The following is a 19,265-nucleotide window of genomic DNA, read 5'->3' as shown; positions in this document are numbered from 1 at the left end:
AATATTATTATTATTATTTATACCAATATTAATATTATTATTGTTATTATTATTTTTAATTATTATCATTAATATTATTATTATTATTATTGTTTTTATTATTATCGTTATTATTATTATTATTATTTTTATTATTATCGTTATTATTATTATTATTATTATCATTATTATTATTATTATTATTATCGTTGTTATTATTATTATTATTATCATCGTTGTTGTTATTATTATTATTATTATTATTATTATTATCGTTATTATTATCGTTATTATTATTATTTCTATTATTATTATTATTGTTATTATTATTATTATTATTATTAAATTTTTATTTTTTCCAAATATAAATTATAATTATGGATGCTAATACCAACCCCAAAACAAATAGAAAGCAAAAAAAAAAAAAATGGGTCAAAATATGATCCCGAATCAAGCTAATTTTCCTCCAATTCACCCAAATTTTTCACAAACATCCACAAATATTCCCCATAATTTTTCTGGAGTTTATCCTCAAATACCCCAGTCAAGTTTCCCATATAATCCACCAAATTTCCCTCAAAATTTTAATTTTTCTCAAAGCAGTTCAAATTTCCCACATCCATCCATGATACCAATGGGTTACGGTGAATATGGTGCTGCATCTGGTTATTTTCCGTCACAACAACCGAATCCCAATATTTGGGAATCGAGCAATGTCTTATCTGAAGAAGATGAGGCAAATGAAGAATGTGAGGATGATGGTGAGGGAAATGAAACTCCTTCTCCCCATCAAAACTTCAGTCAAATGTTACAGCAACCACTCCAATCAACTCCTGAATATCGTGTTGGTGGTTCAAACAATAGAGGTTGGTCGCGATCAGAAACTGCGGCTCTTATATCCGGCTACATGAACACCAGCACCGACATAATTATCGGCACAAATCAAAAGAAGGGTGTATTTTGGAAGAGAGTCTTGGACGCATACGATGCTGCCAGGGAATCGAATCCAGATGAAATATCCCTACGAACTATTAGTAGTTTGAAGGGAAGGTGGATGCGAATCTCTGAAGCCATGTTAAAGTGGTGCGGAAGCTATGATAAGGCCCGAAAGCGAAAGGGAAGTGGCTATAACGAAGATGATGTTATCCAAGAGGCCCACAAAATCCATGAGAACTCGTTCGGACGATTCACCTTCTACGAGGAATGGATCCAACTAAGGAAGTGGGACAAATTCTGGTCTTTCTTGGACCAACAAACATTCAAGCCATCGGTGGGACGTCCACATTCAACTCCACTGACGGATGAGTCTGTAGGGAGCGGAAGTAGTGGGAAGAGGACACGGGATGAGGGTGACAATTCCTCACCTACCACACCAACCAGCGTGGGTGTCGGTGATGAGAGAGTAGCTCGTGCTGAAGGTATTAAAAAGGCTAAGTCGAGGTTGAAGGGTAAAGCTCCATCAAGTCAAGCATTTAAGGAATTAGAAACATTCAACACTCGATTGCAGCTTTTTGGGGAGTCGATGAATGTGTCAAACGAAGCAGAAATGAAGAGACTTGAAATACAAGAGCGCAAGGAGGCAAGGAAACAACGGAAAATTGAGCTAGAGCAATATAGGATCAACTGGGAGCAACTATCTCGTCTAGAACAGAAAGTAAACCGAGAGCAATGGGAAGACGAAATGATAGTAATACTTCGGAACAATATTCAACGTTTCAATAATGATGCTTAGTGTCCTTTATTTTTATTGTAGTTAAGTGTGTTCAATTCCTTTGTTGTTCTTCATTTTCAGTAGTGATAAGTTTTCAATTCCAGTTCAACCTCTTGTACTCATTTCCTTATGTTTGTACTTTATCAATTAATCAATAAAATGTATCTTTTCCACTTTCCCATTTTCATAGCCCATGTGATCTTATTCTGTTTATTCAATTATATCAATTTGTCTCTTTATATATAATTGTGTCAGTATCTTAATTTCCCCTTTGTTAGCCCATGTGAAACCCTTCTTCTCCATTCAATTTCTGTGTGGTTCTAATCCAGTGTTTGTCATAGCCCATGTGAAACCCTTCTTCTCCATTCAATTTCTGTGTGGTTGTAATTCATTGTTTGTCATATCTCATGTGATCTTTGTCTCTTTATATTCAGCTATTTCTGAAGAAGAATTACAAATTAGTTCACTATAAATAAACACCATTCTTTCATTTTGTATACACACAAACACATAAATCGTTTGCAGTTACTATTAGCAAACCTCACTCTATCTTACATTTCTTACGTACAAAATGAATTCAAATAGTTTAAACGAAAGCTCAACCGATTCCCCTTCATCTTCATCTAACTCGGATGATGAGGGAAGGGAGCTTAGAGTTCAACAACGTAATGAAGTGTGTCTTATGATACAACACGTAATGCATGAGTACATTCCACCAATTATTCAGGCTGCCACTCAGCAACACCGACGAAAATCTATTGAGCCCCGAAAGGATAGGGGACGCGAAGAAGGTCATGCACGGTTATACAATGACTATTTCGCGGAAGTCCCAGTTTATCCAAGTTCCTTGTTCCGGCGCCGGTTTCGAATGCGTAAACATGTGTTTGAGCGCCTTCTCAACGCAGTGACCCAACATGACCCTTGGTTTCAACAAAGGCGAGATGCGGCAGGTCGTCTTGGTTTGTCTCCACTTCAAAAGTGCACTGCGGCCGTTAGACAACTAGCTTACGGGTGTGCTTCAGACGCTTGTGATAAGTATGTCCGTATAAGTGAGGCTACTTCACGATTGGCACTCCAAAAGTTTACAGAAGGTGTCATCAACCTGTTCGGGGATCAGTACCTACGCCGTCCAAACATCGCAGATATGGAAAGATTGCTACGTATTGGGGAAGAACGTGGATTTCCTGGCATGATAGGTAGCATTGATTGTATGCACTGGGAGTGGAAGAACTGTCCACACGCATGGAAGGGGCAGTATCAAGGAAGAGAAGGAGTTGCAACTCTCATACTGGAGGCAGTTGCGGACAGAGATCTATGGATATGGCATTCGTTTTTTGGGATGCCAGGTAGCTGCAACGATATTAATGTGCTTCATCGATCCCCTGTGTTCGAAGACGTCTTAGAGGGTCGGACACCTCCTGTCAACTTCGTAGTCAATGGTCATCATTATACGAATGGGTATTATCTTACTGATGGAATCTACCCTAGATGGGCTTCTTTTGTGAAATCCATTACGAGTCCACAAACTCATAAGGATCGTTTATTCGCAAAACACCAGGAAGCTGCAAGAAAAGACGTTGAACGTGCATTTGGGGTCCTTCAAGCTCGTTTTGCCATTATTAAAAAGCCGTCTTAGGCGTGGGATACCGACATACTCCACAATATCATGCTCGCCTGCATCATAATACATAATATGATCGTTGAAGATGAACGAGAGACGTATCAAAATAACGTTAATACCAATGAGTTTATGAATGCTGGAGGGAACGCTAATGAGGACACTACCGAGTACCGTACTGATCGTATTGTGGATATCGGCTTATACTTGTCTCGTAGAACAGAGATTGAGGATCAACAGACTCATTTGCAGCTAAAAAACGACTTGGTCGAACATATATGGAATAAATTTGGTAACAACGAAAACTTAGGCAACTAGGTTTACAACAAATGGTTATCCCTAAGGACATCTTACAAAACGATGTGTAGTTGTGTTTTTTTTTTAAATAAAATGTACTAGATTATAGTTGTAGAACTGTAATCACGATTTGTACCTCCTTTTTTTTATGTTAATTAAAATTAGCTGCGTTGTTGTTTAAAAAATATTAATCACAAGAATTAATTTTTTAAAAAGCTGATAAAAAAACGCGATAATTTCTTAATTAGTAATCACGATTAAAATATTAAATACGTCAATTAATTACATTGACATCGGTTAATAAATTATAATTATGAAACAAAAAGATTATATTTACAAAAATAAAATAAGGTGGGGTAGGGAGTATTGATGATGAACCATTGTTTAGTGTTTATTGTTAAGAGTGAATATTGTAAATGGTTTGTTGGGTTGATGTGGACGAGAGAGAAAGGGTGATAGTCACCCATGAACCATTTTTTTTTTCACCAATAATGGTGCTCTTACAAACCACTTTCTCTCTCCTAAACTCTCTCTCTTCCTCTCAATCACTGTTTCTGCACTTTGGCGTGAACGTTTCATTTTGCTGCACTCCTTTACTGTTTTTCGATTCGATCAACATTCAATACCCTTTTTCTTTGAATCGAATTTTGATTTTTTTATAATGCAATTCAATTCACTTTAGAAATCCCCAATTTAGGGTTTTTGATTTCTCTTTAATGGCTATCAGAGGCGTCGATTTCAAATGGTTCTGCTCTATTCTGGAAATTACTACTTCAATTTTGTTATTTCTTTTGTTAAATCGAGTTTAATTTTGATGAATTTTGGTTTTCGATCATATTTCGTAGGTATGATGGATTCTTTCTGTCGATGCTCGCCACTAGTGTGTATCCTTTAACGTGATTATATTGTTCAATCTTTTTTTATTGGATGAATTTAATTGCTAAATTGATCAATGATTTTGAGTTTTTCTGTGTTAATCTTCAATATAAATAGTGTAATCAATTAATAAATTATATGCTTTTTTAGGGATTTATGTTGGTTTTGATTATTAAAGAATTGTGCTCTTTGACAACATTGATCTCAGAATTATAGTGGCTATTAACTGGAAACGATACCATCTTTGTACACACCCTTTGCACATATGGATTGTGGTGGGTTTTGATTTTATTTTATTGTTCGCTTGTTGATTTGTGGTAATTTTTACCCGGAATCCTCGACGATTTTGGTTGAACTAGGTTGCATATGGTTTGATGATTCAATGTGTTACAACTTTTGATGGGCAGGTTGATTACACTACTATTTTTGTGTTTCGACTTTTGATGTTTGTGGATAATGGACTCTCGGCTGGAATGGGACCGTAAGCATTCCTTCTATTTGGTTTGTAGAATCTTTTCGAGTGCTTGCAGCGTTTTTACCTGTGATGAAACTGGTTTTTTGTGTCTTTGATTCATAGTTTTGATAGAATCAATTTGGTTGAGAGTTGAAATGCTGCAATTGACATGGAAAAAGTTGTTTCTCAGTTTCCCTTAGTTAAGACTGTTAGGAACTATGGAGTAGCTTGATTTTTCATCATCAAAATGCTTGTCTGTGGACTCTTCTATTTGCCCCTTCCCCCTTTAATTGCTAAAATCTGTTGTCATTGTGTGAAGCTCTCTTATTGATTTATGAGTCACTACAAGTCTACATAATTTCATAGTAAACGACTTTTGTTTGCTCATCAACTTGAAATTTTAATGCTTGGTAAAAAAAAAAATTAGGGACTTTGGCTGGCAGCAGAGGTATGCTCGCTTTTGTGGTAGAGTAGCAGTTCTCTCAGTCCTCTCTCTGTTACTCTATCCCTTTCTTTGGGGATGGACTGTCATCGGCACCTTGTGGTTCACCAGAGCCAAAGATTGTGTAGGTTACCTTATCAAATGTCTTCTGTTTCTCCTGCAATCCATGAACCAGTCTAAGTTGTCTTCTTATTTGTGCAGTTGCCTGAAGAAGGTCAAAAATGGGGTTTCTTGATATGGTTGATGTTTAGCTATTCAGGACTATTTTGCATTGCTTTCTTTTGTGTTGGAAAGGTATAGATAAAAGTCTCTATATTCTTTCATCTTTGATACATTGCTGTTCTGGATTAAATAAAAATACTGCTTAATTTTCAAATGTAGCCGTTCTTTTTAGTTTTCATAATCATTCTGCTTCCCTGTGAACAGTGGCTATCACGAAGGCAAGCTCACATGCTCCGAGCTCATCAGGGAGGAATTCCTGTTTCAGAGTATAGGGTAATCAGTTTTTCCTATTTAATATAGTCTCTGAATTAGGGTGTTGTTTGTTTTTTCCTGTAACGACAAGGGTAAAATGGTTTGTTAGTAAATATAAATTTATTAAAATTTGCTATTTTTACCTGCTGTGTCGTTGCTGAAATTACTCTTTTTATGTAGATAAAGACATCTTTTGCAAGATCTCCAGGATTTAGTTATCATGTTTGATATGACCTAGCTCCACCAATTAATTCCCTGGTTCACTAAAATGAATATAGAGATTATAGCCTACTTTGCATGAAGTATATCCAGCCATTTAACTTTTATTTTTGTCTAATTTTGGCTAATCTAACGTTTGTGTTTCCTTTTTGGTGTAGTTTTCAAGTTTTTTACCATGTTCATTTTTGCACTACACTAGTTCCAGGCCATGTTCTTTTCAATTGATTTCTACTGAACCTTTATTTTTTTTATTAGAACTTCTTTTTGCTAATAAAACCAACTTTTGTTGATCAATAAAACTTTTACCAATTATAACTGTTTTTTTTTTTTTTTTAATGATGTAGACAAATATCTGCCAATCAGTTGTGATTTTCATTGCTGAAAATTGATTTCTAGTACTAGGTAGTACTCACTATGACTGATTTTTGCTTGTATTTTATGTCAATTATTATAATGATTCTTTTACTCTTTACAAATTAATTATGTACTCCGTATTATATATATTGTTGATTAATAGAGAAAATAATAGCAGTGATTTTGTTGAACTGATTTTTTACTGTTAAAAACGGATCTTCATTCATCAAAACTTATTTTTACTACTCAGAATTGTGTGTGTGTGTGTGTGTGTGTGTGTGTGTGTGTGTGTTTTCTTTTTTTTCTTTTTCCTGATTGATGTTCATATATAAAGAAGTTGTATTAGAAAAGTTGAAGAGAACTCGGCCTTAGTAATATTTGATCAGTCTGGGTTTGTGTGTGAGTGTGACTGTTGAGTTGACACGTCTACCAAGTCTTTGGTTGTTACTTGGAGGTGGTGTTTGGTGTAGAATATTCTTCAAGATGGCATGGAAAATAGCATTTATTTTGGCGATTTGTCATACTCTATGGGCTGGATGTCATGTTGGGCTGTATGATGTTCCCGTTTGGCAAAAGTAATTGTTTTACTAGGCAAGCACATGAATAATGGCTCAATGAGCTGTTAAAGTAGTTGTTTAACATAAATGTTTGACAACTGTTAAAAGTAGTCCAATACCTAAATTAATGACTTCTCTATAGTTTCTAAAGTCTAGATTTGGTAGCTTTTGCAAGAATTCTACACTGAAAGCAAACTAACTTAGTTTTTTTTGCAAAATATTATCGTATCTCTAAAGTCTAAACAATAGTGTTCAACGATCACCACTACTATGTCGAATGCTAATATATGAATTAGTGTTGTCTTGATTTGTCACAAACTCAAAGTTGCTACAAAAGCTATTGCCAAATTAGTCCTTATCTTTTCTTTTCTTTTTTTCTTTTTTTTTTTTTTTTTTTTTTTTTGGAAAAAATTAGTCCTTTATCTTAAACAATAAATAAATTTGCTTAATTTATTGATATAATGAACATGGTGTTGAAAGGTGTTATTTTCCTGCTGAAAAGTGTTTCCAAGATGAGGGCTTGGCCCCGGCCTGAAGATGGTGTAGAAATTAATGATAAGACCCTGTTTCTTGTCTGACACTATATGGATTGTGCAATTGTTACTAATGATCTTTGTGTTAAAGACCGACAATCCTGCTTTTGTGAAATCTCTAATAGTGCTTTTTAAAATATAAGCATGCTTGATTGATTTCTGTTGAGTCTCAAATTACGTTGTTTGTTTCCTTCACCATCCTGGTAGAAAAACTTACGAATATCTTATTTGTCAGGTGTTGATAGACATGATACGTATACCTGATTGGGCATTTGAAGTTGTTGGGCAAGAGATGAGAGGCATGGGCCAAGATGCTGCTACATACCATCCCGGGCTTTACTTGACTGCAGCTCAGGTACCATTCATTTTCCAAATATTATAGATCCTGAAAATTATCCCTAGTTGAAATTTCTATGACGTTTAGTTTTCATAAAGACATCTGTTTTCCAAAATAACTGTTGGTTATTTTTTAAACTTGGCTCTTAAATACCATTTAATATCTAAAGAGCTTCAAATATTTTATTCTGCCTGCTGTAGTTATTGTGGTTTGTCTTTAGTTACTTTCTGAGATTATAAATAATGAATTATTATTGAGAGTTGGGTTAGATTGCCAAGTACAAGTCCAATGCATAATTAAAATTCAGGAATATGGACTCATTAGGCCTGAAGTTTGAGGTAATAGACAAAAATCAATGAGTTCGAAAATACCTCAAGGCCTAAAACAACCTAAGTTCACGAATATGGACTCATTAGGTCTTTAATTTGAGGTTATAGATAAAAATTTTTGAGTTCGAAAATACCCTAAGGCCTTACACAACCTAAATAGCCAAAATTGGTATGTGCTAATGTCTGAAATTGAACTTAAAATTGTCCTTTGAAAGAGCCAACCAATGGATGTCCATGACTTTGTGTGGGCATGCTGCCAAGCCATGAAGCTAGTGTTGTTCCATGACAGCTTTTCGCTAGTGAGTGTATCTATGGAAGCTTTTCATGGGGAACTCTGAGCGCGCCTATCATCCAATAGCAATTAGCCTTTGTTAAGCAGTGAAACTCTTGGATCGATCGAAGCCCTCAGCTATCTGCATAGCCCCTGGAGTCCTGGACCTACATCAGGCTATATGCTTGCAATCGTGAGTTTTCTTGCTTCACCTGGCTAGCTGAAAGACTTAGATGAAGTGCAGTGTGGATCAAGGCAGTTTGTGGCTAGCAATTCCTGCACTCTGCCATTCTACCTGGTCAGAGAGAATATGGAAAGAGAGGGAGGGAGGGGAGGAAAGGAAAAGTAGTGAGAGAGAGAGAGAGAGTGTGTGAGAAAGAGGGTGGGAGAGAGAGAGAGAGAGAGAGATGATGCAGAAACTAAAAGTTTTGCAGATCTATAACCAGATCTTTATTAACTGTAATCCACCATATTCATTACAATTTTTGAGGTCAAGACCTCCTCGTTCTCTTTGAATTCTGGCTCCCCATTTTTTTTTTTTTTTTTGCCTATTTCTGTCTTTAGTTTCATCTCATATGGTTGTACTATTTTTCATGCTTGTGTATGTCTTGGCTACCACATTCTCTCTAATGACCGAAAGAATGGGTATTTTATTAGCTCTTATTAGTCATTTGTTTCCTCTCTCTCTCTCTCTCTCTCTCTCTCTCCCCCCCCCCCCCCCCCCCTCTTTTTTAAATTTCTTTCTTGTGCTTACTTTTAGAGGAGGATGATGGTGGTGGATAATTTTTTATATGATTTCTGAATGATGTATAATATCCTTGTTTGCATGTAGAGGGAAGCAGTGGAAGCTCTCATTCAAGAATTGCCGAAGTTCATGTTGAAAGCTGTTCCAACTGACTGCAGTGAATGTCCTATCTGCTTGGAGGAGTTCCGCGTTGGAAATGAGGTAAATATATTTCTGTACCGCCGGTTGCAAATGATTGTTTTACTACGTTGTCACTATCATACTATGATTTGCAGTAGTTTATTAGGCAGTATCATACATATTGTAAATAATCTGATTGTCAACTCAATTTATTGTTCCTACCTTTTACGAGTCATTACTCATCATCATATTATTGTACTTGATACTTACTTTATTCTGAACTACAATTTTTGGTCAGGTTCGTGGCTTACCTTGTGCTCACAACTTCCATGTCGAGTGCATAGATCAATGGCTCCGGCTGAATGTGAAATGTCCTAGGTGTCGCTGCTCCGTATTTCCAAACCTTGATCTTAGTGCAATATCCAATCTTCGTGCCGACTCAGAACAGGAACGACCCTCATCTACTGTTGTGACAGCAACTCAATATGTTAGATCCCAAACTCCTAGCCAAAGTCATCGCTTGAGGTTACATGGTTTGCTGCGTCCTGTAAGGACTATAAATGCTGGACCTGGTAATGAATCTGAAAATGCCTTGGAAGTTGCTGAAAATGGAGGGTTGCATCTGAATCCAGGCCTTGCTCGTGTGAACCCCTCACCCTGTGCTGCTGAGCATGATGCTGCTGCACCGTCTTCAGCCCCTCCTCACTAAGGCATTCCAGACACCTTAAAATTTTTGGCAGTATACTTAGCTGCAAATGCATGGACCTATAGTAGAGATGAAAATGAAAGTTAAGCAGCCTCATAGGATAAAGTCGGGAATGCTATGTGAAGGAACTCACTTTTGGTCTCAGGAATTTGCCAAGTACAGAATCGGCACTTATATTTTCCGTGAGGTTAATTGAATGAAATGTACATAATGCTAACCAGGCTTCATTTACCTGGATAACTGAAAGGAAAGTTATTCAGGTTAATGCATGCACCTTCTACGCAAAAGAGGAAACCATTACAGTGCATTTTGCCTTCTGAATATCTTATCTCATGTGAATGTCATGCCTTTATGATATTTTTGTTGTCAATACAGCAATTATCAGTAGGTGAGTTTGATTGTTTCAATGATATATCAGCATATCTCTTATCATGTTGACATCTTGAAATTTTTATTTATTTTAGACCCACCAAGACCTCAATAAGACATAACCATATTATTCATATACCATTAAATGAAGCGCAACTTGTTGGACTAACCTAATTAACTCTCTCATTAGTAGGTGCTCCCTCCGTTCTTGAAAGAGGGTTACGTTTGTCATTGTTTACTCTCTCTAATGGTAATGTTTCAATTTTTCCCAAGATTAAAGATTTATTTATTTTTTTTTTTTTTTTAACAAATTTCCCTCATACTTTGCTAGGGGTTTAGTTGGAAAGGACTAGTTTGATTATTCACCTCCACCGTTTTGACCTGGTTTTTTAAGTTTTTACATATTATCTTATTATAGGGTAACTATGGTACCTTTTTTTTTTTTTTTGAACGGGAGTAGTTGTAAGGTTTTCCCAAATTACACTCTTTAGGTTAATCATAATAAAACATACTCCGTCCTATATAAGTAAGAGAGAGTTTAAAAAGATGGGTTTGTGTAAAGAAAGGATGAATGAAGTACGAGAAAATATAGAAATGAACAAAGTGAGTAGAATTTAAAAGAACGGTTTAGGGAAAAAAATTGAAAGGAGTACTATGTACGGAGTACCAATTAATCGACCAAAAAAAAGAGTTGTGCGATAGTATAACTACGGATAAACAGATGTGTCAATTCGGGTGTCCAGATCGGATTCATTTAGGTCAGGTCAAGTTGGGCCTATTTTTAAACTTGAGTCGGGATAAATTATTGTGTCTACTACTCAAGTCGAAATCTAAATCAGATATTTTTCAGGTCGAATCGGGTGTGTTCTTTACATTCTTGGGGTGGCAACTTGTGATTAGCCAACAATTAAATCCTACACAAGGTCTATCCACATACGTAGAAACAAGAGGTCTAAAGCCCACAACTTTCACTCTCCCTTTCTCTCTCTCCAAGAACAATCCATCGAACCCACAGAGTTGCCTCTGCAGTCTGCACAATCAGGAAGAGAAGAAAACATGGCGATGACGAGCCCATGGGGGATGGGCCGCACAATCCCTCTTCCCCAAACTACCGGCTCTTTATCTTCTCCTCCATCTTCATCTTCATCTTCTTCGTCGTACAATTTCATCTTGAAGAAATTGCAGCAACATCATATTAACAGCAGCAGTAACAGTGTTTCTCTGAGAAATTTTTTGGGTCATCCCAGATTTTTCAGCTTGTCGAATTTGTGTTGCCGTTGTAATATCAGCAATAATGAGAATTATACCAGTATTAGTAATTCCATTAATAGTAGCAATGATTGGGATTGGAATCGATGGAATCGTCACTTTTCTGAAATTGAACAAGCTGAGAGCTTTTCCTCTGTTCTTAAGGTACTTTTATATAGCCCTTTTATACTTTTGTCCCTGTTTATAGTTTCAATATGAATTTCTGGTTTTTAGTGGAATTTTATCAATTGGGTGGTTTCGATTTTTTGTTGTTTTTTCTGGGTTGTTTACTATTTGGGGAATTTTGTATCCCAGTTTGTGTAATCATTAGAAATACTTGAATTTTGTGGGTTTTTTGCCTTTAATTTTGTTGAATTATTATGTAAGATTTTTTTTTTTTTTTTTTTTTTTTTTTTTTTTTTTTTTTTTTATAAATTGTCAAATGTGATGAAGATCAGTGTTGCCCTGTTTCTAATATAGAAATTTTTTTTGTAAGGGTATTATTATTATGATGATTATTATTTTTTTATTTCTTAATAGTTTATAGCTGCAATGAATCTTATCTTGCATTAGAATAGGAAAAAAGAATGGAGTTTGTTGATTGGCTCAATGGCAAATTCAGCCAGTTGTATACTCTGATGGTGGTGATTGCAAGTAGGTTTGTATCATGTTAAAATTCTATACATTGAAGCTGTCTGCTAGGAAGCAGAAGTTTTGAGAGGGGACTTTTTGATAGGGTCTAGTCATCTTGTGATTGTAAATGCTGTCTCAAATTTTCTTTTCGCGACTACTAGGTAATCCGTATTGTTTACTCTCATTAGACTCAATTTAGGCTGACAAGTAAGAAAAATAGCGTAAGCCAATAAACCTGTCATCATAAAGGATAATATCCTTATCTAGCTTTGTCCATCTTTTGAACTAGGAAAACAAGAACTAAAAGTCTAGAATCGTAGGCTTTGTTTTGCAAAGAAGCTACCGTTAGGAAATAGCAGACCACGGTGGCAAATTTGACAATTTGATGACAGAATATTAGATTTTTCTAAATTAGCAGTTACACGAACAATTTATCTGTTAACTGTTTGGATTCTGCTTAGAACTGTTAAATAGCAAATTAGTACTATTTTAGGGTTTTTTTTTTTTTTTTTTTTTTTTTTTTTTTTTTTTTTTTTTTTTTTTTTGGGCTTTTGCAACACATTTCTTCAAATGTTCTAATATGCTCCTCCTATTAGGTTTTTTAAAACAGTATATATTAATCTTTTCTACTGTGGAGTATATACTAAATGCCAAACGGTAAATTAAGTAGTCCAAATCTATATGTATCCTACAATTCAATATTTACCGAAACTCCTCCAGTGTTGTGAAACTGATACTAATTTTGCAGCAATTCATTCTAAATAATGTGGATTGGCTTTCAAGAAATGCGTGTACTTACACATTTTTAATTTTCCTTTTGCAGTTCCAGCTTGAGGAAGCTGTTGAAAAGGAGGATTTTGAAGAAGCTGCAAAATTGAAAGCTGCTATTGTGGAAGCTACTTCAAAAGACACTGTGGCTGAGATAATGTCTGAATTGAAGGTACATTATTGCTTAGTTTTGTAATCCTTGAAGTTGAAACACGTGCTGAAAATTGTTCATTTGAATCTTTGTTCTTTGTCTGCAGAATGCAATTGCTGAAGAGCGTTACCATGATGCCTCGATGCTGTCAAAAAGCACAGGAAGTGGTTTGGTAATATTATTGGTTTCCTGACCTGTCTTGAGTCCCAATTAGCTGCTTGCTATGCATCCATGAATTCTACATGCATGATATAAACAATTATTCACCTTTTGTCTTTTATTCATTTGAACTGGTATATTGAAGGCAACATTAATTTGCTTTTTTTTTTTTCCTACCTTTTTTTTTTTGGAATTTGATTTGGTAAGCTGGTGTCTTCTTGTGGACTTTTACCATGATATTGCTAGACTAAGCCTATTAGAAGTTGTCATGGGTAGAATTTAATCTGCGGACAGATTTTGGATTTAGAAGCTTGGTGGCTTGCTGCCAAGGCTTTTGGGTTACATTGGGTCACTTAGTGCTGAAAGTGAAACGGCTGGAGCTCATTACATATAGTATGCTTTTCTGTTCTGCAGTAATTTTAGTTTACAGTTGTTTGTACATTATATTTCTTGCCATTTGTGATTTCTGTTCTGTGCTATATTTCTTCTTCTCTAGAGGACTATCTTTTAGTGACCTTTATTTGTCAGGTTGCATTAATTAAACATGTAGTGATGGACTGGTGATAGGTCGGTAATCACATCTGGACTCCTGGAGTATTGCTTAACTTTTTACTTGGCTAGATTGGACTGCTACTCAACTTGGCTCAAGTACAATATAAATTTTGGGCATGCAACTTTCTATTAACTTATATAGCAAAAAACTTATTTAACCAAGAGCCAATAAGCTCAATTGAAGCTCATTTCTAACCTGGATTATAAGCATGCTACTTTTTCTTGAATTATCTGGAAATTAACTGTTTAATACAAGATTAATTTGCTTTTGTGAAGCCAAGTACCTTGATCAAGGCTCACTCCTAACCTTTTGACTCTAGCTCAACAGGTCAAATGCCTTGAAGCTTAAATTTTTGTTGCATTAAAAGAAATATAAAATCAAGACCAGGCTTGACTCTTGGTTTAACATTAAACAAATCAACCCATTTCTATCAACTAGATATTTTCGTACTGCTATCTTTCTGTTTTTTGAAATTTTGAGCTCCATGATTGGGGGATTCTGGTGATTTGATATTTTTTTGTTCAATGTATAAATGGTGTCGTTTAGTGTCTTATGTGGCTGCACGCTTGGCATACATGAAAGGGATGGTTTTGGCCTTATGGGGCACTAGAACAGGACATATGTATCTTGTTCTCAAACATATTAGCTTATGATTCAAGAAATATTGAGGGAGACTGTTATGGTGTGTATGTGGCAGTTGCTTAGGCTATGTCCTTTAGAAGTTGGCAATATGTCATGCTACCTCGAGTCACCACTGTTTTGATGGTTGTTTGAGAATCCTAGGTTGTAGAACATACAATTGAGTGTTATTCATTATTATTTGGGAGAGTCTGCTTCCCTTTATTGCCTCTTCTGTTTTGTTTTTTGTTTAGAGTAGGGGTGGAAGAGAAGGAAGGCTAGAAAGATTAGTAACTGACTTTAACAAGTGTACATTGTGGTGGTATTTAACCTTGGCATCATTGAGTCAAAGGGATTTTGGGGGGAGTGCATTTGGCTGTCTGATTATTGGAAGACAATCTTGACTTTAATATAATAGTATGCGAGGTGATGAATGGTGATGATAGTGGTCTTGATAGCATGAAGATTTCTCATATCATGAGCATTGTTAAAGACCTTACAATACAGCCTGCAATTCTGGATAGTCCATAAGTTAGCATTTCCGACTCGATGACTGTTTAATTAGTTTATTGAGCTTTGAATTGTAACAGAAAGTGTCTTCTTTATTGCCTCCGTCACCTTTTTTTTTTTTTTTTTTTTTTTGGTTTCAAAAAAAAAAAGTGACGGAGGCATGCTTTGGTTTCGTTGCAGATGGAATTGAGAGTGACTAACTTGCTTCTGTCAATTTAAACCCTTGGCGTACTTTAGTGTTTCAAGACTTCCAGTGTAAAGTATATAGGTCAAATTTATACTAAAACTATGCAATTGAATACTGGAATTGGCTAATTGTTGAAATTCAAACTAGACTGTGCTATTAAGTATTAAAACTTGAAAATAGGCCATTATAGAATATATAGTGTTTTTTTTTTTCCCCCCCCCTAATTTTCTTTGACATATAACTGCAGGTGGGGTGGTGGATAGGCAATGCAAAGGATTCAGATGACCCATTTGGCCGGCTTGTACGTATCACTCCTGGTGTTGGCAAGTTCATTGGCCGTACTTACACACCAAGGTGAGAAGATATTGTGCTAATAATCTATGAAGACATACTGAAGGTTTCAATCGCGACTAATGGTTACTGGTTTTTACTTGATGACAGACAGCTTGTAACTGCCTCTCCTGGAACCACATTATTTGAAATATATGTTGTTAAAGACACTGATGGTACATATGCAATGCAAGTGAGTTGTAAGACTTGTTTTATCTCCTTATTTTTAGGAAATTCATTAATAATATAACGTCGTCTAGAATATATCTTATTGCTTGGTTCATATCTTTCTAAAAAAAGAAAAATGAGGGACTAGGGACTCCAGCACCTCTTTGAATATCACAATCTCCCTGTTGTCTCATCCCATCCATCTAGTTATGCCTGCATGAGACCTCTAATCATTTTACCAATTTTCTTTTTTCTTTTTATATTTCTCTTTACACTAATCTTGTTGTTTTACTACCAATAATCACAGTGAGGGAAATTTATTTAAATAAGATCAGGTTGAGGGAACATAGGAGGCTTTTTAATTGATGAGCAAGGAAGTTTCTTACAAACAGTGGCTTGAGTTCTCCAATCTCCACAAGGTGACTTTAGGTCACTACTCTCACAATTCATTCACTACACCAAAGCTACCTATGCCTTACCCTTATTCCCCTTTTTATATGCACAAACTCTCACAGCAAAAGCTGTCAAAAAGATCCTATATACCTATGCCAACCGTTGTTTTCTTCTTTCTGAAATTGCTGATCCACTACCTCGCCTTCCCACGATTTCTCTTGATCCTGCTCTTATATGTAATCAGGCCACGTGGCTAAGCATCTTGGCTCGTTGCAGTGTGTGTGTGTGTGTTTTTTTTTTTTGGGGGGGGGAGGGGGGTTGTGCAATACTAGCTTAATTGATTGATAAATGAAGCCAGTACTTATTGTCAAGAACTAAGTTGCCAATGTAATTGAGCCCTTCAACCTATTGCATATGACTGAGAATATGTTTCTGTGGCAGGTTGTGTACATACAGAGATCCAAAGGTAATCAAACGAGCTCTGCCAGTTTGCAGCCAAAACCAACCAGAGAATCACCAAATAGTGAGGCTGAAAATTCGTCTGCAGTGGATGATCAGGCTAACAAAGACAAGGCAGAGAAACAAGAAGAGAAAATTTTGAACATTGAAGGGGCTACTGAGGAAGGAATAAAGAGTGTGATTAATTTTCTTAAAGATAAAATTCCAGGACTGAATGTTAAGGTCATGAACATTAGTATCGGAGACCAAGTCGTGGACAGTGATGCTGTGAAGCAATTGACACAGGAAGATTCCGAGGAAGATGATGAAAATTCTGATGATGAAGTTGATAAATTGGATGAGGTTGAGGGTGAGAGCGATGGGATTAGGATGGAAGGAGATAGTGATTCTAGTGAAGATGAGAAAGATCTAGATATGAAGGTTTTTGTTGGTGGGATTGTCCATAATGAGGATGATGTCTTATCTAAAGAGGATTATATCCGCTCACCAGCTGAAATTAGTGACACAGAAAAAGATTCTTTCATTTTACATATTCCTGGTATAGGTGGAAGTGAAGAAAGTTTGGCATCTAATGTCAAAGTAGCTGCTTTGGCAGCTCAAGGTGTTTCTGATCTCATGCCCTCTGATGTTGCCAAGGCATTTTTGGGCAGTGAGAAAATATCACCGAAGGTTAGCTAAAGACTGCATTTACTGTTTTCCGTTACACCTGTAAGAAGAAGATCTTGTATTGTATCTCAGAGTTTAACTCTATTTTTTTCTTTCCTGTTTCCACTCCTACCAAGCAAAGACTTGAAATCTCTGTTATCTACTTTCTCCTTAATAGATGAAGACTAACTATACACTGCTGAACCTGCCTTAGGTATCCAAGAATGTGCGTGAAATTGTTAAACTTGCAGTCAGTCAGGCACAAAAGAAGAGCAAACTTACTGAATACACAAAATTTAATAGAATACAGATTCCCAGAGGCAATTTAGATCCATTTGATGGTAAAGATTGCTATTTCTCACCCTTTGTAACATAGCATATTCGAGTTGGAATAGTGTTTTCAGATACAGTTTAATCATGGCATGCAGGATTATATGTTGGTTCTTTTGGACCTTATGGAACTGAGATAGTTCAATTAAGGCGCAAATTTGGTCACTGGAACAATGGGAATGAACTAGAGGACTCCTCAGGTATGGAGTTTTTCGAATATGTTGAGGCTGTTAAGCTTACTGGAGACCTTAATGTTCCCGCTGGTCAGGTTTGTATATTTCCCACTACCACAGATGCTTTTGTCATATCCTCCGACTATTTGTCTATTGTTTCTTGCATTCACTGTGTGAATCTTCCTTGCTTATATGTTTTGTGCTATCAGGTGACTTTCCGTGCTAAAATTGGGAGAGGGAGTCGTCTTTCCAATCGGAGCATGTATCCAGATGAACTCGGAGTGGTACTATTTTCTTAAGATGTGCAAAAAATTTGTGCTCACACAGGTTGGTCAACTATTATAAATTCGATAATCTATGATCTGCTTTTGTACAGGTAACAAGCTATAAAGGGCAAGGAAGGATTGCAGAATTTGGATTCAAGAACCCCAAGTGGGTTGAGGGTGAACTACTCCAACTGAATGGCAAGGTAATTATTGCAGGTTTTATACCATGAATATTGTTTGCAAGAGAACCAGAAGTGCCGTCCATTCATCCTATTTCCTCTTGAACGATTTGTTTCTTATGAGGTTGATTATGCAGGGTGTGGGACCTTATTTCCGAGGAGCAGATCTTGGTTTTCTCTATGTTGTCCCAGAGCAAAGCTTCCTCGTTCTTTTTAACAGGTTAAATCTGCCCGAGTGAGCTATTGGACTTCCATCTTTTTATCTTACATTTACACCCTTAGCTTAGAAAAAATATAGAAAGAGACTGTGAGAACATAAAGGCTGGTATGATACTGCCCTTGCTTCTGCGCCTTAGTACACAACATGAACAATTTTGCCACTCGCTGCACCCCTTGCTGCCACTACTGCTCCCACCCTCCCATCTGCGGACATCTTCAGCTCTTCAACACAATGTATCCGGATACTTTACAGCACATTAGTCTTTATTTATCATGTATGTGCATAGTCATTAACTATTACACTATATTGCTTTTATGATAAGGTGTGATACTTTAACCTCGTATACATACTTTAGATGACTTCTCCTCTTCTATTCTTTTCCCCTTTGGTAGATTTCAGTCTTTCAGAGATGTGATAAAAGTTTCAGTTATATTGGGCATGTAATATATTAGTATCATACAAAAGCTTCACATGATTAGGGCTTTTCTTTTTATTTATTTTTTTAAAATTTAATATTTTCCATTGAGATAACTTTTACCATTTTACCAATTTATCTGTTATATGCTGATATTATCAACTTTGGCTTCCAAGTTAGAAAGTCACACGTAATTGGGCTTACTTTCACTCCTTTATGCTATTTTTTATCAACAAATTATGTTTTAAAGCCCTTTTCTTGTAATAGGAAGCCACTGCCACGACATTTTTGTGTGCTACAAATTTTAAGATCTAGGAGTCAGTAGCGGCTCATGATTAAAACACTTTTTCAATTTTTGTAACACTTAGTACGTCTGGAAACAATTTTTTTTTTTTTTTTAAGAAAGAGTGATCAATAGATTCTAAAGTGTAATTGAGGAGACATAAGGGCATCTATTAAGTTTCGTAAC

At 36.0% G+C, this 19,265-nt stretch overlaps 3 protein-coding genes and 1 pseudogene across 3 annotated transcripts; all 4 read left to right on the top strand.

Moving 5' to 3' along the window:
* The first annotated feature begins 613 nt into the window (after positions 1-613).
* On the top strand, positions 614-1,711 carry LOC110686741 (glutathione S-transferase T3-like). The gene has a single exon (XM_021863348.1). The coding sequence runs from the start codon at positions 614-616 to the stop codon at positions 1,709-1,711; it is 1,098 nt and encodes a 365-aa protein (XP_021719040.1).
* Positions 1,712-2,261: 550 nt separating this feature from the next.
* LOC110686740 lies at positions 2,262-3,818 on the top strand (annotated as a pseudogene).
* A 274-nt stretch (positions 3,819-4,092) lies between these two features.
* LOC110686652 (E3 ubiquitin-protein ligase SIS3-like) lies at positions 4,093-10,454 on the top strand. Its single transcript, XM_021863256.1, has 10 exons — positions 4,093-4,350; positions 4,451-4,489; positions 4,690-4,756; positions 4,889-4,962; positions 5,363-5,501; positions 5,579-5,671; positions 5,804-5,872; positions 7,750-7,869; positions 9,284-9,397; positions 9,615-10,454. The coding sequence occupies exons 1-10, from the start codon at positions 4,322-4,324 to the stop codon at positions 10,023-10,025; spliced, it is 1,155 nt and encodes a 384-aa protein (XP_021718948.1). The 5' UTR covers positions 4,093-4,321; the 3' UTR covers positions 10,026-10,454.
* Positions 10,455-11,332: 878 nt separating this feature from the next.
* LOC110686651 (protein EXECUTER 2, chloroplastic-like) lies at positions 11,333-18,874 on the top strand. The gene is made up of 11 exons (XM_021863255.1): positions 11,333-11,804; positions 13,096-13,212; positions 13,298-13,363; positions 15,466-15,572; positions 15,660-15,741; positions 16,551-17,237; positions 17,428-17,554; positions 17,642-17,811; positions 17,926-18,000; positions 18,093-18,185; positions 18,299-18,874. Exons 1-11 carry the CDS (start codon positions 11,448-11,450, stop codon positions 18,398-18,400), a joined length of 1,983 nt encoding a protein of 660 aa, XP_021718947.1. The 5' UTR covers positions 11,333-11,447; the 3' UTR covers positions 18,401-18,874.
* The last annotated feature ends 391 nt before the right edge of the window (positions 18,875-19,265 follow it).

Source organism: Chenopodium quinoa, unplaced genomic scaffold (genome assembly GCF_001683475.1).
Source record: "Chenopodium quinoa cultivar QQ74 unplaced genomic scaffold, ASM168347v1, whole genome shotgun sequence".
Lineage (NCBI taxonomy): Eukaryota > Viridiplantae > Streptophyta > Magnoliopsida > Caryophyllales > Amaranthaceae > Chenopodium > Chenopodium quinoa.
Note: the sequence above shows the minus strand (reverse complement) of the source record. Positions and strands in the feature narration are given on the sequence as shown.